At 45.5% G+C, this 26224-nt stretch overlaps 2 protein-coding genes across 14 annotated transcripts in view; one reads left to right on the top strand and one right to left on the bottom strand.

Annotated features, from left to right (window-relative positions):
• The first annotated feature begins 62 nt into the window (after positions 1-62).
• On the top strand, positions 63-1986 carry LOC117765220 (urotensin-2-like). Its single transcript, XM_034591560.1, has 4 exons — positions 63-533; positions 819-944; positions 1152-1195; positions 1277-1986. The coding sequence occupies exons 1-4, from the start codon at positions 428-430 to the stop codon at positions 1388-1390; spliced, it is 390 nt and encodes a 129-aa protein (XP_034447451.1). The 5' UTR covers positions 63-427; the 3' UTR covers positions 1391-1986.
• A 1249-nt stretch (positions 1987-3235) lies between these two features.
• Positions 3236-26224, bottom strand: part of camta1a (calmodulin binding transcription activator 1a) — a 281924-nt gene continuing 258935 nt past the window's right edge. For 3 of the 13 annotated variants that reach the window (XM_034591544.1, XM_034591551.1, XM_034591550.1), the window contains 13 exons: positions 14507-14697; positions 14196-14392; positions 14008-14086; positions 13557-13905; positions 12998-13473; positions 12180-12358; positions 11689-11932; positions 10792-10863; positions 10650-10670; positions 10306-10505; positions 9376-9450; positions 8983-9013; positions 4079-6842 (listed from right to left, as the gene is read on the bottom strand). In XM_034591544.1, coding sequence (XP_034447435.1) covers positions 6810-6842; positions 8983-9013; positions 9376-9450; positions 10306-10505; positions 10650-10670; positions 10792-10863; positions 11689-11932; positions 12180-12358; positions 12998-13473; positions 13557-13905; positions 14008-14086; positions 14196-14392; positions 14507-14697 — 2147 coding nt within the window. In that variant the 3' untranslated portion in view covers positions 4079-6809. Of the gene's footprint in view, positions 6843-8982; positions 9014-9375; positions 9451-10305; positions 10506-10649; positions 10671-10791; positions 10864-11688; positions 11933-12179; positions 12359-12997; positions 13474-13556; positions 13906-14007; positions 14087-14195; positions 14393-14506; positions 14698-23453; positions 24400-26224 lie in introns of those variants that run through there. The other 10 variants (XM_034591549.1, XM_034591557.1, XM_034591553.1 and 7 more) reach the window with 9 other exon arrangements.

Here is a 26224-nt window from a genome sequence, read left to right as displayed (position 1 = left end):
AAAAACATTAGTCATTTGGCGGGGCGGTTTCTCCACCTGCTCCCCTGAGGGACGCCGCGGAGAGTGACATCAGAAACACCGGCGTTTACAAAGTCAGTGAAGAGAGTCAATCAAGCTGAGGAGCTGGTAAAACATGACCGTGCCCTTGAAGCATGGGCCACGGCACTTGTGTTTTTATTGATCCTATAATTCACCTGTGACTGCCGGCTGATTTATGACTGGTAGATAGACAGGATGAGACTGTGGATGCTGCTGATGGCTGTGGTGGCCAGTAAGAGGGAAGAGGCGGGGGGGGGGGGGGGTGGAGAGGCTACAGCTCAAACTATATAACCCGGTTGGAACCAGCAGAGCATGCACAGCAAGTCTTTTTTTTCCCTGCCTGACGACCTCCAGAAGAGTCAGAGCGACTTCCAACCGCAGCGTAACCATGAAGTGTAACCATCTCCTGTCCTGGGCCTTCCTGCTCGCCGCCTCCGGCCCGACGCTGGGCCACCCCATCACAGAATCGGCTGAGATGCCCTATCCAGGACCTGGTAGGTGGAGAGGAACACCTCCGTTACACCTGTTGTTTACTAATTTGATACTTGATCAGACTTTTTAGTCATGGAACTTGGACAATTCATGTATCCTGAGTCTCAGCTCCCACACCTGGACCATCAATGCTGGATTTCTCTGCCTAAAACATTACAAATTTCAGTTCTCTGTTCAAATAATCAAACAGTTATTACTAAATGTTGTGTAGAATCTTTACCATGACAGAAGTGTTCAAGCATTGGATCCATACCCTGTGTCTCCTGTTATATTTCCGTTGTCCTCAGCTTCATTAGAGGACCGAGGAGTCGCCTCCCTGGATGATCTCTCTCTCTCCGAGCAGAACTACCCCCCTCAGGACGGAGCTGGTCTCAGATACGCCACCATCATATCTGGGGAGATCAACAGAGACGGTGAGAAAACACATGAAATATCAGTGTTCACACACGCAAACACTTAACCCAGGAATAATCTGCATCCACTCCAGCATCAGGCCGTTGGAGGCATTGATCAGAAGTGGGTAGTTTAACCTCTTTAAGTCTTATAACTTTATACTACCTCTGCTCCTAATGCTGCTCGTGCACATCCAGCTCGTAATGTTGTGCTTCACCTTCTCTCAGGTGTGAGAACAACAGGCCTGTTTCCCAGAGGGATGAGAAGAGAGGTGGGTTTTCTACAAACGTCACCAATGTCAAAATACAAGACAAATAACTTGTGAGTAAAATGTTTCTCTTTTCTCTTTCAGGTTCTACTGGAGAAGCAAAGTCTCCTGAATCCCTTCAGCCACGTGTTCGGGATCCGGAAGCAGTTCAGGAAGAGAGCGGGGAACACTGAGTGTTTCTGGAAATACTGTGTGTAAAACTGATTAACTTAACTTAACGCTACACACAAGAAACAGGGCTCATACAAACACGTGCAGACAAAATCCACATCATGCTTGTTTGTGCACATTTGCCTAGAACATGTACTCACACACATATAAGCAGGAATGATTGGGACATGTTGCTTGAGGAGTTCAGGATGATTTATTCATTTGACCTTTATGTTGTTTGAAACTAGATTTGTGTACAAAGTCTCTGAGTGATGTGAGAGGTTAACGCCGAATAGAAATAAAAAGCTATATTGTACAAATCTGCTTTTTTTGGTCTTTTTCTTGAAATGCACTTTCAAAGTAAAAGGAGGAAACAAAAAGACGTCCCAAGCTTGGTTCTCGAGTTTTCTTCATTTTTTCATTTTTTTATTATTTTACAGCAGAAAGAATATAAAGCATTCAGAAAACATCTTCCATATTTTAAGGGCAATTCAAAACGTTTTGCATGGCTTCAGCAGCTGAAATCTTTTTTTTTTTCCTTTTTTTTTTTACATATCCATCGAGTCAGTGACGCTTGTACATGCACAATTACAAAAAATAAAACTTACAAACAGGAGAAGGGAAGAAAAAGGAGGTAACGCAAAGACACATTGAGGGAGAACCGAGAGGAGATGAACGTTTTTAAGGGGGGGTGGGGGGGGTCAGGGTTTGGGGAGCGGAGAAAAATTGGGTCACATAACAGGGAAAGACAGAGAGAAAGACAGCTATAGAGGAGAGGAAAATAGATCTAACACTAGTTCACATGCAAAGTGTCGAGGACCCGGAACTTTCTATCAAAGCAGGGTCTGTTTTTTTTCTTCTCGGTTTTGGAATTGATGAAAAACGTGCAGTTCAGTAAAGGGTGCCATATAATTGCTGTCCATAAACTACTGAATGCTTGTCTTGCAATACTGGCATTTGCATAAGAGTAAGTCGACTACATGTGTCCAATCATTTGAAACTTCACTCGGCCTATAGGTCTCCACAAAATAGTTCTTTATTGCTCTGTGTCCCCACGAGGGGGACGTGTCGTAAAACGGTTTCTGTTTGTGTTGTCCTGATGTGCCTGCCTTTCTCCGGTGTGGGTGCGTTGAGGAGGAGGAGGAGGTGGGGGGGGGGAGAAGAGGAGGAAAGGCAGATTCTCAGTTTCACAGAACACCTTGAAGTCGGCGGTATACTAACGCAGAGAGCCAGCTTTCAGCGAACCTGTCATCCCATTCATAAATGGCAGTAAAACAAGATTTTGCAGGTGAACTTTTTTTTGTATAATTTCGCTCTTAATCTCAACCCCCCCCCCCCCCTTCTACACTTTGTCACTTAGATGAATTCGAGGCCTGAAGAACGGGCCGGAGTTATACGAGGATTCGACAGGAGAACGTCAAATCATTTATCTTAATGAGCTTTATATAACCGGACTCTTTTATCCGGGGCTCCCACCGGTGTCTGTAACGTTTCAGCGATACCGAGAGGAAATGGATTAAACTTCACATTCACTCATCTTAAAGACTTCGGTATCGCAGTCTGTCCTAGATTTCTTCACCAGGAAAGCGTCGCTGAGACATTTGGTTTCATTTCTCAGCTTCTCCTGCTGCGAGTCACGTGTCGCGCTCTGTTTCCTCCTCCCCATTTTGGCACCCTGAGTAAAATACGTAAGGGAGGTGAACCAGCCCCTCGGCCCGGAGGAGAGCGGTGCTGCCTCCGTCGCCCCAGTGTCCTATCTGACACCTGGACGTGACTGCGTGTGTGTGTGTGTGTCCGTCACGTGGTGGCGTCTTGTGCATGTGTGTGTGTGTTTGTGACGTGTCAATGCTGTAACAACGGCCTCCAACCCCTTGTCCATTTGTTCCTGTTTGAAGTTGGGAGCACACTGATCAAATCGAAATGAATCGAGAAAAAACCCAAAAGGGGAAAAAAGCTCTAAAAAAAAACAACCCTGTCCTCATGCTCGGCCATGAAGGCGTCAGTGGCGACTGGGTGTGGATGGTTGGCTTGTGCCCTCCAGTCACGTGGCCCTCTGTCTTTCGGAGTTCTGTGACACGTCGAACCAACGCCCATTGTTTTACAGAACAGCAATTCTTTTAAACGAGTCTATCTGACTATCGATTCTAGGAAAATAAGCATGCTTTAGGTGCAGTTCTGTCACCCTGTTAACTATTTTACCCATGCAAGCATAATAAATCCTTCTCCGCTTTGCCACCACATTGCACCGGCTATGCATTCGATGCCACGCACTTGGGGATGAGCGCAAAGGCAACAGACCCCAGTAGTGGCGTTTTCTAAGTGTGATTTGAACGAGCTGTTCCCAGTACAAAACAGAAAAGAAGAAGAAGAAGAAACGTAGCATGTAGACAAGCTGGAGTGCTGCACTGATACTGGTGTGAACGGGGGGGGGTTTCGTATTTGTGGTGAGTGTGAGGTGACGGTGCGTGTTCATGTAGAAGATACAGCACTGAATGTGGGGTGGGGGGGGCCATGTTCTCTGGGATTCCTCACGACCTCGGGTACGTCGTACGCGTTGGGACGTTAGCTCGGTGTTGTCGGGATATGAATAGGCACTTTCTACATTAACACTCAGGAAATAAAGTTCACATGTCAGATGAGTGGAAAAACAGGCCAACAATTTAGAAACAACCATTGAGCCTAATAATCGTTTTTTTTAACAAACATGACAACACGTGGGGGGAGAGAAGACTCATGTTTTTCAGTGGCACTTGGCTGAATTATCACACGTGGTGGTAACTTGGATACAGAAAAACACTTTCTGGTAGTTCTGCTGGGGGATATATTATTTAAGGATTATAGGCAGCAACCGACAGGCACCGCTAGACCAGCAGCTCGCGTGTGTGTCTCCCTACACAGGTTCGATCAGAACTGCTACACACAAGACACATCGCAGGTCTCACAATTATAAATGGCACCGGTACATCACAGCCATCACTGACCCTGCATCGAGGTGAACGACGACTCCAAACGCTGCTTTAGCACCTGTGACTGCTCAGCTTGCAAATCCAGTCATGCACAGTTCGCTACACATGGCTTTTTTCAACTTGGTTCATTTTGGAATAACAAGGTCACATTTCAATCCTGGCAGCCTTGATCAAGGAGTTTCTTTTCATTAGAACATTTATTAGTCAAATCTGGTCCCCGGGTTAGAACGACCGGGGATAAATCGGAGCTTTGAAAGAGGGGGAGTTCAATCTTTCTGTCAGTGACAGAGAGTAATAACGTGGATTTGCTTTATAGGGACGCCGTGGGCAAGGCTGCCTTTTACAATCTTCAAGATCAGACAAGATATCTCAGAAACGCGTCACATTCCCTTTGCAATGACAACAAAAAAAAATTAAATCTCAAATGCATCTATGGTAAATTCAGTGATGGTATATGCTTCAGTTGTCTGTGGGGACAGGGGGGGGGGACATGAGAGGTTTAAACTGCTTTCTGCTAAAACACAACGACTCCCTCTGCAAACTGTGTACCTCAGTGATCTATTGATCCTCTGCCAGTTGGGATCTTATGGTCTTTAGTGCTAGTGTGTATTTCACTGTATGATTATCTGTTCTGCAAAAAATTTAACTTAATTCTCTTCTTAAGCTATTATAGCATTCACATACCTTGGCACCATTGGCAAAATCTTCTTGGTAGCCCAAAACAAAGGAAAGAAATAAATAAATAAAACGTAACCGTACTTTAAAGATAATTTTGCAGACTTCTCCTAACTCTAAATACAGTTTTTTTACTTTTTCATATTGCATTAATATCATGCTTTAGCAAAATGTTCTTCTCAAGAACGATCAAAATAAAATAAAATACTCTAATAGTGAAATAGTTTTAACTTTACAGAGCATAGCCACTACTGCTTTTGTTGTTTTTTTTCCCTTTTGACTCTGTTCATACTTTTCATGCACATAGCTCATTTTTATCCCAGGTATTTACACTATATACAAACAATACAACCATACTTCTTAGGCATTCAAACAAAACTATACAAATATTCTGTTTTTGTCTCGTACCTGTTTTTGACCCATTTTTAATGAATAAAATAATATATCTCTAAAATACAATCCCTTTTGGGTAAATGTTTTTTCCTACGTACTTTCAGCCTTCTTTATATACAGAAATCGCTCAATTGTCAAAAATATGGATTTGTCAAACCCCTATTTTGGGACAAGCTTAGGGACCCCTCAAAGAATCTCTAAGACGTCAAGGCAATGTATGTGATCTTCCCCTCAAAAGCCTTCACAGGCTCTGAAGTTCGTTTAAAAAGAACAGTAATAACCTGCATGACCAGAACCGTTACAACACAAAATAGGCAAGTTCTTCTCTCTCGTTAGGTGTGAGAGGAGCAATCTATCGAACAAAATGGACAAATACAGGGATAGCTTCATTACCGAGATGTCAGAACTCATGGAGGAGAAGATGGATGTGTGCGCCACTAGAGTGGGAACCAAAAGGAAAATCATAGGATAGGCTGAAAGACTAGACCATAAGCACACAAGCAAAGACTTTTTCTCGCCAAGAATTCATGCATTTTTTTTTCTTGGTAGGATTCAACAACATAGAGTCTGAAGATACAGATCATCAATACATTAGACGTGATGGAACGAATACATCGGACAGTATGGAGCAAATTCAAGTAATAAAGTGACGATATATACCATAAAGCATAGGGTTTTCTTTAAGAAATGGCAAAACAGAAATATGTTATACCCCATCTGCATCCGCATGGTCAAACCCCGGACTACATTCATTTGTAGCTCCACCCGTGTGGGCAGACTGGTGGGGTAGAGCACAGTGGGACAGGAGGAAGTGTGGAGCTAAATTGAATATCACCATCTACAGCAGTGGTAGAAATGAGCGCGTGGGTCACCAATACATCTGGTTGAAAAAAATCCGTCCTTGAATGATTGGTCACTTAAAAAAATATGAAATACGATTAGAGCCCAGAGTGTTTTTCTGCGTGTTCGCCCCAAAACCTCTGGGATCTTCTGCAGCAGCCGTGATTCACGTCTCTTCAGGTCCTCGCGCGTGACAGACCTCCTCGGACATGTCCCTCCATCGTCCAAAACCTCTTCACGTCCAAATAAAGACAAAGCAATCCACGAAAAAAGTGCAAAAAATGCCATGAAGCAAATGTTCTGCAAGCCCCCCCCACCCCGACCCTTAGAGTTTATAATCCCGTAGAAGTTGCCACTCTCTGACCAAAATCAAGTCAGTGGAGAGAAAAGATATGTGAAAAAATGCTGTTGTACATGTAATAGTAGTCGAACCAGTAACACTGCAGAAGTAGTAATAATTGCAGTGCTTGCATTGATGTTTTTTTTTTTTTATTCCCATTTCTCTTGTAAAATGTCTTGGGTACAAACGAAAAAAGAAAACAGAGGAGTCAGGAGAGTGATGTCACATCGCGAGGGGGCTCGTCTGAGGGGTCTCATGTTCCCTGGCCCTTTTCAATTCTTTCACCCTGGAACACAGACAGAGGAGACAGGTGTCAGCAAGAATATGACGGCCACAACTCGAGTAACAAGCTCATCAAACACACACAAACACACAAACACACACACAAACACAGTATCACACGGCTCAGCCACAACTATCAGAACAATATCAAGTCAGCCCAGAACAACAGGAACTACGGCTGCTCTGTGAAAGGAAGCGTTGGTCAGGATGGAGCTGGACAAAAGGGATTATTATTATAGCACAATTACAAAATCATTACTATATTAACTTATTACATTAATGATAAATTACACTTAAGTGACAGAATAAGGACAGGAAATCTTTTCATGAAATGAGTGTAATTTTTAAATGTTCCCAAAAAAATACGGCATTGATATTATAGCTATTTTAATTACAGTTATTCTACAAAATGCTGCATGTTACACTCAAGTAACTGACTTTGATTATGACAAGAAGATACACTGCAATATAGAATTTTGAAATGTAGTTAGTACTTGTGACTCTTCCTGAGGTTTATACGTAAATGTTTTTTTGGGGGGGGAGGTTTTCCTCACTTCTGTCGAGGGTTAATAAGCCAGTGAGGCAAAACTGATTTGTGAATATGAGCTGTACAGATTAGATTTGAGTGATTAGTTCACGGAGGAGCAGAGGATGAGTGAAAAGTGGTTCTGTTGAGTGCACGACACTCTTTACCCTTAAAAAATTGGATTTTAACACATCAACCACCGTCACGTTATGGATTTCGTTCTGCTCCGGCAGTTCTTAGAAGAAGGTAAATACTGCAACATTTATGTATTGAAGAGAGGAAGACGAGCTGGATGCATGTTTAGATGCAGCGTGTGTGTGTGTGTGTGCTGCATCCTCTCATGCAGAACTGGTGAACTCCCTGGAGGAATGAATCCATTAGAGCTTTGTGATGTAGTCCTGCGGGGGGGGGGGGGGGGGGGGGGTTGTAAAGGAACCTATTGTTTGTTTTTCCACTGTGACCTATATGCTATCACAGCTTCCTAACCTACTGTAATACCACACTATAGCAGACACGCCTGAATTAGAGTTGGTATTTCCACAATTCTCTAAAGACGCCGTGTCCCAATTCAGGACAGTAAACAACAGAGGTAAACATGTCGCAGGGATGTCAACAGCAAGGAGGCGGAAGGTTTGTGATAATCAAACGTTAAATCTTCTATAACGTGGTGTTTGTGTAGCTTCATTCAGCAGAAATCTTATTGTGCTGTACTTCTAATTCACTTTGTTTTGATGAACCAAACGGCAAATTGCATTCAACAGTTGGACATGGCTTTAAGCATATGGGTTAGGGTTAGGGTTACAGCGGGGGGGGACAGGTTCCCCTCCCAGTCTGTTGAGTGGCTAGAAACAGGACACAAGGCCAGTCAGACAGACAGACATCCAGTTGAGAAACAGCAGGCCCATAGCATGCCTGAAGGTAGAGGAGCAAGGCCCAGAGGTGTCACCACTTGACATGCAGCAGAATAAAAAACATGATCGAGGAAAAAGCCTCCCGCTCCCTTAAACTGGCTTTCATCTGCATAACCACACAACCAAAAGTCAAAAGAAAAAAAACCAAAAGGAAGAAACCGTCGTGAAACAGAAAGTCATTTCCAAGGAGAAAAAGACAGAGATAAAAGAGAGTCAGAGAGAAGTGCCTGTTAAGTGTTGCAGTGACATCGTCATTCATAAGCATTTTGTTAGTTCGAGATCGGTTCTGCTCTAAATCTGAGCGTCTCAGTCCACCTGTGGCTCCGGTCGGCAGCCCTTCATGCAAGCAGGCATCAAGCAACAGTGATGGAGATGGAGGCAGATTGGGTGGAGGGGTGGGAGAGAGAGAGAGTGAGGGAGAGAGAGAGGGAGAGAAAGAGAGGGAAGGAAGGACAGAATGCAAAGGTCGAGACAGGAGGAAATAATTGTATTATTAGAGAGTGAGAGTGAAAAACAGAGCCAAGAGGGAGATAAGAGGGAGAGAGAGGGAGAGATAAGAGTGAGTGAGAGAGAGAGAGAGTGAGAGTGAGTGAGTGAGAGAGAGAGAGAGAGAGAGAGAGAGAGAGAGAGAGAGAGAGAGAGAGAGAGAGAGAGAAAGAGAAAGAGAGAGAGAGAGGCACGAACTGAGTTGCTGAGGCTGCACTCACCCGCTTGAACAGTCTATGGTCCATCAAGGGGCTTGGCATAAACAGCAAAACAATACCAGAGAGCTATTAGCACACAGTAGGCACTGTGAGGGAGGGGGCAAGGACAGGTGGGGGGGGCCAAATACAGTGAGAGGGGGGGGGGGGGGGGGGGAGGTGGAGCTAAGGTGTTGGAAGACATTTCTAACCACCCAATTTAGAAAAGTAAATAAAAAAAACACATGACACCGAGTAAAGAGGAAAGTTATGAAGTTTCTACTGTGTCTTACCGATTAGCTCAGTGGGACATTATCCCTTTAGACCATGAGCCAACCACTGAGGTTCTGCTTTGTCTATGTTAGATCCTGTGAGTGTGTATGTGAGTGAGTCAGTGTGTGTTTCAGTGTCGGGGTCTACCTGTGGCGACAGCGACGGAGGAACCTCATGATCTTCCTGGCAGCCTGATCCTGCCTCTTTGTGAGCAGACTACCTCTATAAAAACACCACAGAGCCACATATTCATGTTAATATGATGTTAACAGTTCAGCTGCAACTGAATATAGCAATTTGTACAGTTATTAATAACCAGAAACTGATTGTTCATCATCTTGAGAGTCTTTACCGAGGACTCGCACGTAGGCTTCAACCGAAACGCTGCTCGTTCACTTTGAACAACTGCATTGTGGTTCTGAGAAAAGCTCAACTATCACAACTCAGTCGAATCACATCAATAGTTAGGTTAGGTTTTTATTTCAAAGAGGTTTAAAATAAAAAGAGAATTATTAATACATGTAAGTGAGAAAATGGCTCAAAAAACACGTGAACTTTAACTAAAATGTTCAAAGGAAATAAATTATGTCCAAAAAGGAGTAAGAAGTTCTCTTATCGAGTTCTCTTTTTTTCCATATTTCATCCGAACACTTCGGTAAATGCCACAATCATCATAAACATTAAATAGACATAATGTAAATACAGACATCTAACGTTAAAAAGAGTCTGTAGAGGAGGCAGAGTCAACTGCTGAACCTGGTCAGTGCTCATCTGGTTGTGGAGTTTATTTCCTTCTCTTGAGCATTTCCTGGTCACCACTAAAACTGAGCAGGAAACTGTGACTGCTTGTTGTCGTTATGATGAGTTTGCCATCGCCGAGCATCAGGTTCATCGCGTACGTGTGAGTGCTCAGTCAGGGTTCCCTCTTAAAATGTATCTGACTTAAGTCCTGACTTCTCCTTCATCAATTCCAATAACATAACTACTGCAGTTAATTTTGTAATAGGCAGCAAGATAGAGTGGTTCCTTCATTAACATACTGTTTCTAGCAGGATGATTACATCTCAGAGTATGTACCTCAGTTTGTGCTGCACCAGGGCAGCAGCTGCCCCGCGGTGGTGGGGCTTCAGCCTCCCAAACTCCTTGTAGCTGCGGTAGTATTGCTGAATGAGCACAGCCGCCCTCCTGCTCTGCTGGAACTTCTTCTGTTCATGGTAGCTGCGAAATTTACTCTGGATAAGGATGGCGGCCTGCGTCATCTTCTTATAAAGTGCGTACTGTTGACGAGAACAAAACAAACGTGACGTGCTTTTGCTAGATGTGTGAACGCTGCAGTGGCGCTACGGGATCCCGCTGCAGTAGAGGATCACAATCTGAAGTTTGGCAATGAATTCAGCTGCTGGTAGTGAAAAGCAATTTACCTTCAAGGCTATCCATGTTAGCTTGCAAACAGAAAAGGGAAAGATTGTGAATGATGCACTAATATTCACCAAAGCTCTGTATTGAGAGTTCAGTCATTGATTCCTCTTACATTTGTCTCGCTCGGCACTTTGTGGTCCCTACCTGTTTGTACTTCTTGTAACAACGTTGAATAACAGCAGCAGCTACTTCCTGTTGCTCTCGGAGCGGCCGTCCCTGTTGGAGAGTAGAGTGGAATAGGTCAGAGGTCACAGTAGAACCTGCATTTCGCCACAAAGGAAAATTAGTTGCCATGTCAAGTCTCGCTGAGGTCTCCCGGTGGCTGGCAAATGAATGCCACCTTGGAATGAGTCCACGCCTGGTGAAGTGGACAGTGGGGAGAAGGAGGTAAGCTGTGGAGCGACACAGAGCCAAAGGTCTAGCTCAGTATCAGCTGACACAACAGACGACTGTGAACGACAGCAAAAGGATTTGTCATATGAACTTCTCATGTAGCTTCGGGAGGTTGGGTAGCAAGTTGAGGAATGGGATCGGGCGGGGGGGAAGAGGGACTGGTGTGTGGAGAGCTAGTTAAAAACAGGCAGTAGCAGGCTCCAAACAAGTAAGTGAGAGAAGAGAGAGAGAGAGAGAGAGAAGAGAACATAAACTTAATTGTGTCTATTTGGAGCAGGGGTTCGGGGGGGGGGGGGGGCAATGCATCGTTCCTCTAAGCAAGGCCATGCTCTGCTCAAGCCACCTTCCCATGCTGAAACCACAGGGACATATCGGAATCTGTCTTTGCTTGTGTTGACGTGTGCGTGTGATCAGAGAAACAGAGAATGAGACAGAGATAGAAAAAATGTGAGCATCATATTAAGCGTGATTAGAAACAGTAAATCTCCAGACGCATCGAGACCTTTCCTGCTAAAGTCAGAACTCTACAGCCTGGAACCTTTCAACATCTCCCCCCGAAGGCCCCAAAAGAAAAACCACCGAACAGCACAGCCCTGCCACTGTGGACTGCAGTACACACAGCATACGGCACCAGAGCCAGGCCTGTACCTTGTACTTGCGGAAGGCAGTTTGGACGAGGCGGGCGGCCTCGTACAGCTCTCTCTGCTCGGGATCGGACAGAGTCAGCTGGGCCAGGTCTCGCTCCACCTTGCTGTTGGAGGCATTGATGAACTCACTCCAGTCGGCCGGGGACGGGAGTGTGGAGCGCTCCAGGGGCGTCTCCCTGAGCGGAGACCCGCCAGGACTGAGGCTGGTGTTGGACGATGGGGTCAGGGGCTCATTGTAAAGAGATCTGAGGAAAGACCAATACAGACGTGTTCACTTCCTCTTTGCTTTTACTGGAGGGAAGCTGCAGGTAGTAAATATCCAATCCTACAACACAGCTGTTTACTTTACACCTATACTTCCCCACCCATTTTATTCCAAAATTCAGCAACATAAAAAAATGAATACCTCTGCAGGGAGGGGAACTCGTACTATGCACACACACACACGCTGTCATTTCAATATTGATATCTGCCGCCCCCCATGCTCCTTACCGCAGATGTATGATGCTTGGCAGCTGCTCCACATCTCCCAGGTAGTTGGCCAGCCAGTTCATGGTGTTGCTGACCCCCGACGTGTCTAAGGGAACAGAGTCGGCAGCGGTGAAGTTCTCCCTCTTGATTCTCTCCGGCGTGGCCTCGATGATGTGCTCTGCCAGAGTCATCATGTTCACCTGTTCGGTGGAGACAAACCGAGACGAGTGAGAAAAGCAGGGGATCGAATTGGGAATGACTTATAGCGAAACATTTCTAATCCAGCACTAAGCACATCTCTTGAAGGACAAGTTAGACAGAGAAAGACGACCGGAAGAATTCCCAGGTTATAGACATGGATCAATAGAGAGAGTTTATTACTCTGTGATGGTCATTATTAAGTGTCAGGTTGGCCTGGTGCACTTTGCCTGCCCAGTAGAGAAGGCGGACATAATAGAGATAACATGGCACTGTTTAAATGTCATTCATTCTTCACTGGTGACTGTGCAGCTCTTACAACAGCCTCCGTCGAGTAGTACGAATGGTTTATATGCAAAAGCTTATGATGTGTATTTGTATTGAAAGGCTTGTTCCTTTTCTTTTTCACTAACAGTGTGAAGATCAGTTCACATTGCCACTTTTCTGCTCTATGCTTTTCTTCCAGACTCTGATTTCTGCTGACATTTCTGCTGCTGTAGTGTTGCAGTCCATTTCTGTGATGCAGTCTTTTACATCAACAGCAAAATGCTTTTGGCCCAAATTAATTCTTTGGCACTGCTGGTGCCAGGTTCTACACACTGACCACGTACACCGCTGTTGTGTTTTGGTTGTTTAATCACCTGTAGGTCATCCATCTGTGTGAGGCAGTCCTGGTTCTCTAGATCCTCCCGATAGGATAACAGTTCCGCATCAGCCATTTCTCTGTCTGCCATCACCAGCATGCCGAGCTGCTCTCGCTGACGCAACCGGTTGACCAGTTTCTCCTTCCCAAGGCTGCTGCCTCCACCGACCCCCGGCGTCTTCCTTCCCAAGCCGCTGCTGGAGAAGCTCTCTCTCGAGGTCCATCTGACTGTCCCCGTGCAGCCTCCTGTGGACAGGCTCTTGTCTGAGCTCAGGCCCTCTGAGGACAGGCTTTTGGGACTGGAGGACAGCTTGTGGAACTGCTGCTGCTCCAGGCTCAGAGGAACAGACATGGCCTTGTCCGGCCGTGTCTGAGAGAGTTCTGGGTTGGGTTTATGTTTTTTAGCTAGTGGGAGGTCTCTTTGGCCCTCGCTGCTGTAGTAGTTGGAAGGCTCTGATCTGGGCCTTCTCAGGTCTGCAATAAACAAAATATGTAGCCATTAGGTGAAACACTTTTCTTCTAAGTGTTAGAAACATGAAAAAGAGAAGTCCACTGACCTGGATTGAGGCTGGTGGTGCTGGATGTGGTTGTGGTGGTGGCAGGACCTCCTTTCTTGCTGCTGGGTGCGACTACACTGTCGTTTGCCCAGCTGACCATCCAGCTGTCTGTGGTGGGGGCGTCTGGGCCCGGGGAGAAGGACATGCGAGCTGCGGGTGGTAGAGGGGCTGGAACCTGCTGCTCCTCCCTCTGTAGCTGCTCCAGACATTCAGCCAATTTGGTGTGGCCACGAGAGCGGGCGATCGACAGGGGTAAGCGGCCGAGAGAGTCTGGGATAGCGAGGGCACGTCGGTCCCATTTGTACAGGACGACTGCTGCCTCCAGGTGACCCAGGGCACACGCCCACATCTGATGGATCAGAAAAGGCAGATTAGGAAACATCAATCTACACTGACTACAGGTTCAGTAATAACTTCTAGGATTCTCTTCACATAAAAGATGCTCACTTACCAGAGGCGTGCAGGAGAAGTGATCCACATTCAGAGGGTCCACTTCCAACTCTAAATCAATACTATCAGCATGCTTAGTGCTGTATGGAGGAGAGAAAACAATCAGCAACCCACTGGCATTCGGTGTGGTGCACACCAATTACAAACCAAAGCACCATTATAGAGTATCTAGAGTAGATTGGTTCTCACCGCCACTTGATGAGTGTCTGGATGAGGGTGGCGTATCCCTGGCCTGCAGCCAGGTGAAGGAGTGTCATGCCTCGGAAGGTCTTAGAGTGGATTAAATGTTTGGACTTGGCCCAGCAAGCTCTGCTCATCATCTTCTCACAGACCACCACCACGCGGCTCTCAAAAGAGCTGCCTGCTTGAATCTGGCCAGACACACACTCACATAAGCAAAGGAGCAAGACGTTATTATGAGTATGTGCTTGCTGTGTACTGACACATACAAAATGTTGTTTTAACGCTGAAAGCACGAGTAACATGATGTTGCCTTTTACCTGTGACTGGCTGTGGTTGCCTCCACCTCCTCCACCTCCTCCGCCACCTCCCCCTGTCCCCCCTGTCCCTCCCCCAGCTCCGCCACTCCCTGCACTGCTCGGCTGCTGGTGGCTGGCCATCTCCGCCATCCTCCTCTCCATCTGCTCCAAGCGCTCCAGGATAGACATTCTGAACTGGTTATCTAGGCAAACAGTGGGACACAGAAGAAGATGAAGAACACGTCAGCACACAAGTAGCACAAGTAGCAAGAAAAATATGTCTTTGCTGTTACCAGCACAAACAACCCTGAGTCCTGACAAGACAAATTATCACGTAGTATGCACCACAAGGTGCTCTGAGCGGCATGAGGACTGTCGCAGTCACTTGGGGATTAACATCACCAGGGAATTAACACAAATTTCTCAGATACGGCAACGCTGATGGCAATTTAATTTCCTACTTTTAGCTGTAACACACAACCCCCCCCGATAATCACTCTTAATCTCTGCAGATTGTGAGTGAAAAACAATGGCATCAATCATTCACTTCATCAAAACAATCGACTTTACTAAAATAACCTTTCAGGCCCATCAATCATCTGCTAATGGCTCCCATCACTGAACTCCTGCTGCCATCTCTCATGCATTACTCAAGCACTGGCCCAGCACGCTAATACAGGTTGAATGATTGGCCAATGAGTGGGGGCATGCTAAATGTGTCCAGCCTTTCACACAGGGCCTCAGACACACTCTGGGGGAGTGTGCAGCTGACGGGCCTCTCCAGCTGATTAAGTGCAGCCTGTTATGGTCACAGAGTTCCAGCCCACCCTGGTTCCATACGCCTGTGTGGTAGGAGGACCACAGAGCTGACAGTACTGAATCAATCACCACTCGCACCCATCCACAGTCCTTGAAATGCGGCCTTTCCATGCATCAAGATGGATGCAGGTGTGTAAGACTTGGAGTGTTTACTTGCTGCTTTGGAGGCGACTGCTGCTTTGTACCTCGTGTCAAAGTAGTGGAGTGGGGTTGTCTCTGATCAGCTTTTCAGCCTTGCGACAAGAAAAGCTCATCCTGATGTCAGAAATAAAGACCATGTTGCATAATTTAAGACCCCAGTGCACAAAGGGCAGAGAAAATCTCTTCTAAAGACTTTAATTGAAACAAATACACAAAAAACTATTCATTTATGGTCATTTATAGTAGAAATTCTAAACTCTTACAACCACTGCAATTTATCCTTTGCTGCAATGTGTACACGTGAGATTATAACCTCTAAGAGCCAAAGATCACTGAGACATTTAGGAAACAAACCTCCCTTACCAACAAACACACACACACACACACACACACACACACACACACACACACACACACACACACACACACACACACACACACACACACACAATCCTATGTGCAGACAGTGGAATGGGATGGGCACAGAGAGACCACTGCAGCAGGGAGTATAGAAGACTGCATTAGCATTCCCCATTTAGCCACTATGAGGCCGTTTCTGTGGCAACCTGCTGCCGAGCGGTAACTAGGCGACAGGAACATGGCTGTGTGTGTATGGTCTGCCAGCGTGCTATTGGCTTATTGATGAAGGGGAGGAGAAGGACTCTGTACACCAGCAAAAAAAAAAAAATGGTGAGAGAAAGGCAAACAATGAAAAAATGGAGTCCATAAATCTTCTTCGCTGTGCTTTTGTGTACTTTGCCTACTGTCTTTTCTCAGCGTTGATGCCGTAGGTAGGGCCCTAATGACTCTAAGTGGGGAGCCGTCACAGTACGACCCGGTGACATTTGCGCTTTACGGTGTCTTGGCAGTCGTGGCTCAGGGCTCCGTGGAGAGCTAATGTCACAGTCAAACCTCCTATAAGCTGCTGTAAACGAGGTCAAGTAAGTGCTATCATTGGACAGGAAAACATGTCACTGGCTGGTAAATTACTGCCTTCAGTGACAACATGCCGCAGTGTGAATAATGGACTCTGAGGACAACATTGAGTTCTCTGCCTTCGATCCCTCTGTGTGCTATAGACTGCGTAAGTGAGGATGCTGTCGGATCAGCAGATTGCTCCAATAATCGAGCAGTTTGGAGTTTTTGCTCAGACTCTATGCTTTGTGCGCAACCATCTCGAGACAGGTGAGGTGAAGAGTTGAAAGCCTGTTCCAGACGGAGTGCTCGTGTCAAGAGGGGAGTCATGGGGTGGAGATAGGCCACCGCACTACAACCTGCCCTGGCACACGGCTTTGCTCTTCCTCTCCCACTGGTTTACAGGTGGGGAGAGACGTAGACAGAGAGATGAGGAGAGAAAGAGGAAGAGAGAGAGAGGAATAGAGAAAGAGGAATAGAGAGAGAGAGAGAGAGAGAGAGAGAGAGAGAGAGAGAGAGAGAGATAGTTAGCGGTAGGCTGACATGTCTTTGTTCAGACCCAGTGCTGCAGTGTGCTGCAGTGCAGATGATGTCATCTCCACCTGCTGCCTGCTGCTCCAAATGCGATGCACGTCCACTGCAGAGGGAGGATGGGGGTTGAGATGAGGGGGAGGAGAGAGGGAGGAAACTGGGAAGGTGAGCAGCCAAACAGAACTGTAACAACAGGGTGACGTTGTTAACGCCCTCCCACTTTCCGGTTTACTCCCTTGTGACAGTGTGTGGCAGCAGACGTGGTCACTTGCACACATTTAGCGTAGACTGTGACATGCTTTTATTTAAAAAAAAAAAAAAAAAAGCAAGTGGGTGCAGAAATGAGCAGCACTCATTACATTGTAAGCACTGAAAGCATCAGTCAAGCGAAAGGTAGAATTCATTTCAATGCCAGACTAAGTTTCTTTTTGCTTTCCTTTTTATTCTGCTTAGTGATTTTTCATTGTTTTCATATTTTATGCGTTTGGTTGTATTTTAACAATTCTTCAATAAATGGAAAAATGTGATCACAAAAAAGCCAGGCTCAGTTTCTGTGGATGAGACAAGATTCCTTGGTTATGGAGATTTATTATACATTTATTCCCATGCTTTAGGTGCTGGATTCCCCTGCAGGACTTCAAATTGCATATGAGAAATTCGATAGGAAAGAGAATTCGTTCCCCGACTGAATGAATATCACTTCTCCCAAACTTTTATCTACCTGAATTCATCTGAGCTGTGGGTTATCCTATGGAGTACTTGGTTCTATCTATTGTGAGTTATATTAATAAGAATAGAATTTAAGGGTGTTCAGTCTGTCACATAACAATTGGAGAGTGTCTTTTTGAAAAGACAGAGTGGAAAACCTCTCACCTCTGGGATGAAAGCCAGGAGACGAAGGGAAAGTGCCACAATTAAAGGTCCTTTAAAAGAGGAACCGTTGTTTTTGGTGAAAGGGGAAAACTACGAGCACCAAGAATGTGAAGAGCACCTCCACATATTAGTGAAAGAGGCCTTGAACCTTAATGACCGATAATGCAAATGAGCAAGTCTGTAGCTTGCATTTGAGCCAACACTCATCTATCTGCTAATTCCAGAAGTCTGTCTGTCTGTGTGTGAATTGTTAAGGGCCTTGTCAAATTTGGTGCATTTTGGACAAACAAAACATTCAATATCAATAAACTTTCAATAAACAGGGAACCAGAAGCACCGATTTGTAGCAGCGAGTTTCACAGAGCTTTGAATAAACAGGTGAACAGCTCTTTGTGCAGCAGCGTGGTGCAGCTTCAGGGTTCTGTGGACTGAGTCCTGCAGCCGCTCTTTACTTGAAGCGGCTCAATTACTGGAGGTCACTTTGACAGTTTCAAAGAGCAAACTGCAACCAGCATCACCAAACAGCCCCCCCACAAACAACCACGTATTAAACAAGAGCTGCACTAGTTACAGTGAATTTCTACTGTTGCCACGTGAGACCAACTAGACAAGAGTCCTGTGACCACATCCCATAATAAAGATAAAACAGCCGGCTTCCATAGGGAAAAAGCCACAAATCTAATTTGGGAAGTCACTTTACAGTAGAGGTACTGTAACATACTTTCTGTGTGATAAAACCAGTGCCTGATCTGTGCTGAGTCAGAAGTGCTCTGCTGTTGCTTCCTATTAGCTTCTCTCAGAGGACATGGGTGTCCTCTACGAGACTCAGAGAGCAAAGGACCCGCAAGATGTGCATTGGGTTTCAACCCACACAAGCGCAGCGTCACAGCCCTGCCCCGCGTGATCCGCCTCATCTCTGGGACATGGCAGCAGGTTGACATACAGAGGGATTACGGGAGGAAGGACAGGGTTGTTTATTGACATGCAGTGGAGCACAGTGGGAGTGAGAACGCTGAAGGGAGGAAGAAGACAGCAGGAGACATCGCAGGTAAGGACAGGACAAGGATGAAGAGATGAGACGAGAGGGAGGGCGAGAGAAGAAGAGGAGAGGAAGAGGTCAGGCGAGAGAGAGAGAGAGAGAGAGAGAGAGAGAGAGAGAGAGAGAGAGAGGATACGCCAAGGCAGCAGTCGTCATTGAGACAGGTTGAAGAATTCAGTGGTTGGGTCAGGTGAGCAGGCAGCGAGAGGCAGCGTCATCTGTCGCGGCTTGGAAATGTCAAGGATGAGGGCAGGAGGAGAACTATCAGTGGAGCTGCGTTATCTTAGAAACATGTGGACACTTGTGCAAGTAAACAACTTGCATCTTCAGCAGCAGTCGGGGTCTTAGACAAACAATATAGTCCAGCATCTGTTTTCCTGATTATAGATCATGGAACCCTTCCTCTATCCTTTCGCCGCCACACACGTTCCATTCCACACTTCCACCAGAATAGCTTATAAACGTATAGTGAACTTTTGATGGAGTGTAGGTGGACAACTTTAATCCTCACTTCTGAACCCCCGGTTGTGTCCGTGCCAATCAATCTAGTGCTGGACCTCGTTATCTCTCTGAAGCCAGGCAGCTCCTCGCATGTAACCCCGGAGGAAGACCAGAGGCCGGCCTCCCTCTGGGTCTGTGTGAGCTGACTGACAGAGGCTGGTATTTGTGACTGAGCAGAGGAAGGGGCTCTGGCCATCTGGCAGCAGCAGGCCTCACAGCTGGAGCACACGGGGGGGGGGGGGGGGGGGTCTATTGATCAAAGACCAACTTAACTTTGACATATGGTGGAGGTTTTGTTGCATCTATTGTTATTTTACCTCCCATTTCAATCTCGTTAGCAGAGATTTAAACTGCCCGAATAATAATAATATATGTGGTAGAGACATCTTTCTTTTGTTGAGTCTATTATTACGGCCTCAAATCAATTCGAAGACACCACCCATCCATCCATCCATCCATCCATCCATCCATCCATCCATCCGTCTTATCTGCTGTACTGCTCAGGGATGTGGGGGGTGGGGCGAGAGGCAGGTACACCCGGACGGCTCGTCAATCCTTCACAGGGCGAACACACACAAACCGACAAATGCATTCACACTCACACTGAGCAGTAAATTAGTTTCCAATGCACTTAACCTGAAAGTCTTTGGACTGCCAAGGGGAAACTGGAGGAAAGTCCTCGGACATGGAGCGAACACACAAACTGATTTTGTTTTTTAAAAAAGGGCAATAAAACGCCCACTAGAGATTCCTTATTTGGCTGTTTTCTATTTGTCAGATGGTTGATCAGGTCTTGTTTGCCTTGTTACTCAATCCAAAATAATTTAGTCAGCAGGCAAAGGTTTTGATGACTTTACTAGTTTTGCTTGGAATTTGTTTTCAAAAGCAGAAACACACAAGATGCCAACATTTTAAGTTCAAGGCGAAAACAAAAGTCAAGCCAGTCACATGCCTGCATCACTGATATACATATCTCTTGCAGTATATGTCAGCAAATTACAACAGCTACAGGTTGGCAAATTTGTAAAATGATGTTCCCACACTGTTAATTTACTCTCAACTACACAGTGTGCTGAAGTTTAATAACTGCAAACAAAGGTCACAGAGCTTGAATGATACTTTTCCGCTCAGCCACAAAAGGTGAAGGAGCTCTTAACCTACTGGCATTTACCCAACTATATAGGTCAATATGAGTTTAGTCTGAACACTGAATAGATGCACTGTGTCACGTTGAAGGTAAAATGCCAAGAGCGCACACCACTGGGATTTACTGTCATCTGCTATCACCCTAATAGAGTGATTCACTATTGGCTTTTTGTCTTGGACAGTGGGTTTGTTTGATTTTTTTTTTTTGGGTGTTACAGTAACAACAGCATACGATTAGCCCCTTATTTGCATCAGCGACTGTATACTGCCTGACACATGAGCTGCAGAGGAGAGATGAGTGGAGAAATGATTTCAAAGATGAATCAATCAGAGATAAAACACCACCACGGCCAGATGGACAGGACGTCTCCAAAGCTTTCCATTAATAGTAGGACAACACAGTTAAGACGAAATGCATTCACAGGATTCTCAGCCTCCCTTCTCTTCCTCCTCTCAGTGGTTTATAAAACTGGCAGCTACTTTGAATCACATTTCAGTCTTTTGTCAAATACTGGAAGGCTACAGAATGGAGAGGATATTGTAGGTTTGTAATTTACAACTGAGGACAGAGCTGAGACTTGGAGCCATCTGATCTTGAACATGATGTAAGTTATGTTTGGTGAGGGACTAAATTACCCCCTCTGTTTTAATTTGCTCTTATGACCGCTCAGAGAGAAACGACTGCACGGCCGGAACAGGGGCACAGAAGCACCTTAGCTGAGTGACCCACAAATGCAGAGCTAACAACATAACATAAAACAAGCACATTCCCTGGGTTGTACTTATTGAAACAGACAGTAAATTAGCTGCGAATACAGAAAAAAACACATTATCCCCTTATGATTTATAGCAGACTGGGTCTTGTTAGGACAGGAGTGGGCAGCGAAATGCATATTTCACATCACAGCGCTGACATATTCTGACTGATAATGTAATCAAATGCAAAACACAAATCACAGCTTCACAAAACGCGATCAAAAGCATCATTCAAGGCGTCTTTGACAGTTCCAGCCCAAACTACACACAATGAGCTGCACAAAGGCATTCTGCATGACGATTATGTGGGAAAGCATTCAATCATCATGGTGTTATACACCTTCCTACTACTGCATTTTGGATTCAAATATAGACTATAAAGTGAAAGAATGAGAACAAAAATCAAGAAGTCAAATATATAACAGTATAAAGAACAATAGAAGTCCATAAATCAGGAGTGTTGAACTGGGACTGTGGCACATAAACAGCCAGAAATGATGTGCGCTCTCCAAATTGTTTTTCTTCCAATGTCCCACTACTGTCTCTTTAAACCCTCCAGTCTGAGGTGATCCATCACCTCCAGGTGTAAGCTCTCTCACATTAGAGCTGCTGTGAGTAGAATTACTACTATTGATAAGGCTCCTGTTACTCATATTATGGGACGAGCAGAGCCACACCAGTGATAATACTGCATCCAACATTAAATAATTGATAATATTGATCTGATTTTTCACCTCATTTGCACACAACAGCTCCATAGACATAACTGCTCATATTAGTAGCAACAGATAGAGTTATTCTTTATTGTTCCAGGCGGGAAATTTGTTTTCACAGCCCCATTCCCAAACATGTATCCACAAATACACTGACACACACATACAGTATATGTGTGTTCAGAGGGGTTTTTACATTTAGAGCTGCTGTGAGAAAAGGGACAGAACTATTACAAAAGTGAAATGATCGATATTAACCCTGCTGCCCATGCTGCTTCTGCAACAAGCACACAACCACTATACGCATGCGCCGCTATATTGATGCTAATGCTACTACCACTAGTACAAGACATGTTTTTGTGAAGTGCAGCCAAAATAAAAACCTGCTACTACTGCTGCAATGTATGTTAAATAATTATTACTTGTTTCTGCAATGGATGCATATGCATTACTCTCACACAACACTTGCAAAACATGCTCTATTTCAGACTTTTCAACTTTGGTTTATTGTATTGCATCTTTCACAGTCCTCATCAGAGGCTACAATGTGGCCAATGCATTGACTCTTACACCTTTAATACAAATAAACTCCAAAGTTCAGAGACGAGCAACAGGTAGATAAATGTACATCTGCAGCTGTGTCAATTTAAATATTGTGCAAAGCTCTAAACCAAAGCAACGTTTGAAGACTAAACAGAGGCTCGAGTGAAGTTGCTGTTCACGTGTGTGCTGCTGCCAGTTGTCACGTGGCAGCACTCGATGCACCGTAGCAACGCGTATGCAGTGTGTTCAGTTGCACCTTAATTGTTTAACATACTCCGGATGCTGTTGATATAGTCAGCCCCACACATGTAATCTGAACTATGAAGCACAGCAGCACAAGGACTGGATTTTAAATCACGACACGCTGGACCAGTAGCGACACACATGGATGCGACAGCCTGGCTCTAATGTGCTGCACGACAGCTACTGTAGTACTTTTAACAACACGTGAAACAGCACATGCAGCCTGCAACATAAGGGACCCTCGTCTGAGCAGACACAGTGACCAGAAACTGTCCAGAAACAGTCAAGAGTCCCTGCCATGTGAAAACCCAAAGTGTCAAGACTTGGCAAACAGCCTCGTGAGAGCTGCAAGTGAACTTCCTTTACTGCTCAAAATGCAAGGAAATTAAATGGTGTTTGCCCCTGAAGGCGTCTTGAGGAGTCAATTTGCTCAGACACTAGTCGTGAGTCAGGAGTTGGCTACTATCAACGTCAACTCTCCAGTGTTCTGCAATGAGGCAGAGTCACAGGGAAACACTTGAAGAAGCATGTGGCCACAACAGATTCATTTATTTTAAAACTCAGCTACAGCACTGACACAGCTGGACATGAAAGCACAGGGATCACTCAGCATGCTGGGCAGAAACGTGGAACTTCAACTTTCACAAGAAACGTACAGAATGCATATATATAGAGATTTAAAAAAGACCAAACACAACACAAACACAGCACAGCACAACAGCCAAAGGTTGAACTTAACACTTCTAACCTTCTATTTTATTTTCCATTGGCAGAGTCCACCCCAAAGCAAAAAGCAAAAAGACTGCCTCTTTTGTCTTTTAGGAAACGCAGGTGTCATTCACAGGCATCCTGACCCAGAGGAGTCCAAGCAAAGCTGCATTTCACTCAGAATGGCAGTTGCATGGTGTTATACCAATAGAAAAATGTAAAAAAAAGAAAAACATATATATCCTTGGTGTGGACTGAGTCTCAGTCTCAACAGAGCACTCGTCAACAATAGAACAAAGTGAGGAAAGAGAGCGACGCGAGGAGAGAGAGAGAGAGGGAAAGGGAGAGAAAGAGAGAGAGGAAGACCGCTCACTACTCTTCTTCCTCTAAGAGCCCCCTCCTCCTCTTCACTTGTTTCACCTCACACACACACACACTTTCCCAGTGTTTCTAGTAGTCGCCGTTACAGCAGCCTGCAGTAAAATGACAAATACCGCTGCTAGGAGACGATGTGCGCACGTGCCGCCGGTAAACAGACGCCCTAATTTCCCGTTTCTGCCGCCGCCTCCTCCTCCTCGAGCCGCGGGTCCTTCAAGCTCCTCGCAACTCGCTCCTCATCTTTATTGTTGCACATTTAGTCCGATTATAACACTTCTCTCATTGTCACGCATTCGAACTCAGCTGCTCTGCTCGACGCGCCTGGCCGTGACGCGTCTCTCTCTCTCCATGCAGTCTGCAGAAAAGTCTGCACAACCATTCAAAGAAGGAGAGAAAGACTCAAAAAAAGGGAAAAAGACGACAGGGTTGTCTCCTTCAGCTGCGAACTGAAAACTGAGTCCTGCTCTGTTTGCGGTAGTTTACCATGTTTACCCAAACACGCCCACTCCTCCGCTCCTGCATTGTGTTTGTCACGCCGGTGCCAGTCAGTACTGTCAATGCGCTCCCCTGCACACCAACAGCCGGTGTGCATGCAGCTATGCGGGGCTGAGATTTGGCGAAAGTCTCCCAGGGCTCGGGTCGTGGGGGGGTTTTCTTTCTTTTTTTTTGTTGTTGTTGTTGCAGGAGCTCGGGGACTTTTGGAGCAATCGGGGTGGGGGGGTGGACGGTAAGTGTTGTGCGGCTCCGGCAGCTCTTGTGCGTCCTGCCCATGGCTCCGTACCTGCAGTGCTGCAGAGAAAAAAGCGCCCCTTCCCCCACTCTGCATTATGACAAATCAAGGCAGGCAGGCAGCTGTGCCATTAGCAAATCACAGCATAGTGAGTCTTCCACGGGAGAGCAAACTCACAAAGCTGATGTGTGGCTGTGGACCCACACTTTCATAACGTATGTCACAAACAGCCCGTGGTTAATCAGGTGAGTGACCGCGCAGGGGTTAAGTCACCGGAGTTTGTACAGTCACAGTTGGATATCAGGGGGAATGTGGAGGTGCACAAATAAATGGCAACGAATCATTACTCGATTAGATGTGCAACGCTCTTTGCTTTCCCCTGTCGTGCTGCAAGACTGTTGACATTATCGATGAGTGCACACACCCCAGTGATTACATCCTGCCCTACTTCTGAAACAACTTATGATAGATGGACTTAGTGGCACGAGGGGAATTGAATTTCTCTGCGATTTTCAAAGTGCGCTTTTGTGCCAGAGTCGCTGTCCACAGAGCGCTGGTGCTGAACCTGGAGGTCAGGCACGCATCTGCTAAAACCTGCAGGGACACTTTTTATGTTGTGTGCGTTTTTCTATATATTGACACACTTCGAAATGATACACACACATCAGTTAGATATGATGTTGCATAATTGGTATATGCACATATGAAACCAAGCAAAAATGATCTACAATTAAATTTAAGATGTTTTTAGATATCGCAAATGCCATTTTTCTACAGCTCATGTCAGACTGTGCAAATTCTTTTCTAATAAACACATGATTTACCAGGAGCAACACAGCAGAATTAAGATAAAATCCAGAAAAACTTCACAAGTGAAGATTCCAGTGCAAATTACTAAACTTTGTGAACCTCCTCTTGCCTTCGCCTCTCTCAAACACAACATTGCACATTGCCATGAAACAAACAGGGAGCGAAAGCAGACAAGGGGTTAATATAAGTAAGGTAATAGGGTGGGCTGTGTTCTCCCTGAGACAGTCAGCTCCTCCTTAACTGGTTCTGTGAATGGGCCAGTGAGGCAGTAGGGTATGAATGGCGGAGGGATCCACTGGTGCTGCTGTGCATGGGAGCCGCCAGCTCTCGATTACTCACTCCCACTCCCTCAAGAGCCGTCTGCAATGCAGCTGTCCTGTGAGCCTGTGCTTCACCGTGCCCTACTTTATCCTGTCAATGCTGAAGTACTGCAGCAATGCCTCACCAGCAAAACACGCACGCACACGCACACGCACGCACACACACACAATTACTCACACGTTCATTATATTCTGCTGAACATGCCTACAGAAGGTCTCCTGACTCACAGACTTAACTTGGATTTGAACAGAATGGAAATTTGCCAGCCCTGCAGCATCTATTGTTTTATATAGAACTCCTCTTAAATGCAGATTTACAAAAGCTTTCTCACTGTGACGGAGTCACATATAAATACAATGAATAATACAACGATACAAAATCTGTCATTCCATTTGCACTGCTGTATATACATCGAGTGATCTTACTGGCTGACTGCAAGATGAGACACTGAGACAATCTGAACTGATCCGAAAATAAAACTTTGAATATGACGTGATATTTAATTTGCACTTTTCAGAGGAAGATGCTGCAAAGTGAAAATGAAAATGTCTCACTCACATTTTAATAAAACA

This window comes from Hippoglossus hippoglossus, chromosome 7 (assembly GCF_009819705.1).
Source record: "Hippoglossus hippoglossus isolate fHipHip1 chromosome 7, fHipHip1.pri, whole genome shotgun sequence".
Classification (NCBI taxonomy): domain Eukaryota; kingdom Metazoa; phylum Chordata; class Actinopteri; order Pleuronectiformes; family Pleuronectidae; genus Hippoglossus; species Hippoglossus hippoglossus.
The sequence above is the reverse complement of the archived record's forward strand: the minus strand, read 5'-3'. Positions and strand labels throughout refer to the sequence as shown.

Excerpts from the sequence above, each read along its gene's own strand:
- LOC117765220 (XM_034591560.1), top strand. The coding sequence starts at position 428 with ATGAAGTGTAACCATCTCCTGTCCTGGGCCTTCCTGCTCGCCGCCTCC. Across the intron at positions 945-1,151 it reads TGGGGAGATCAACAGAGACG|GTGTGAGAACAACAGGCCTG; the intron begins GTGAGAAAACAC and ends ACCTTCTCTCAG. Across the intron at positions 1,196-1,276 it reads CCAGAGGGATGAGAAGAGAG|GTTCTACTGGAGAAGCAAAG; the intron begins GTGGGTTTTCTA and ends TTTCTCTTTCAG.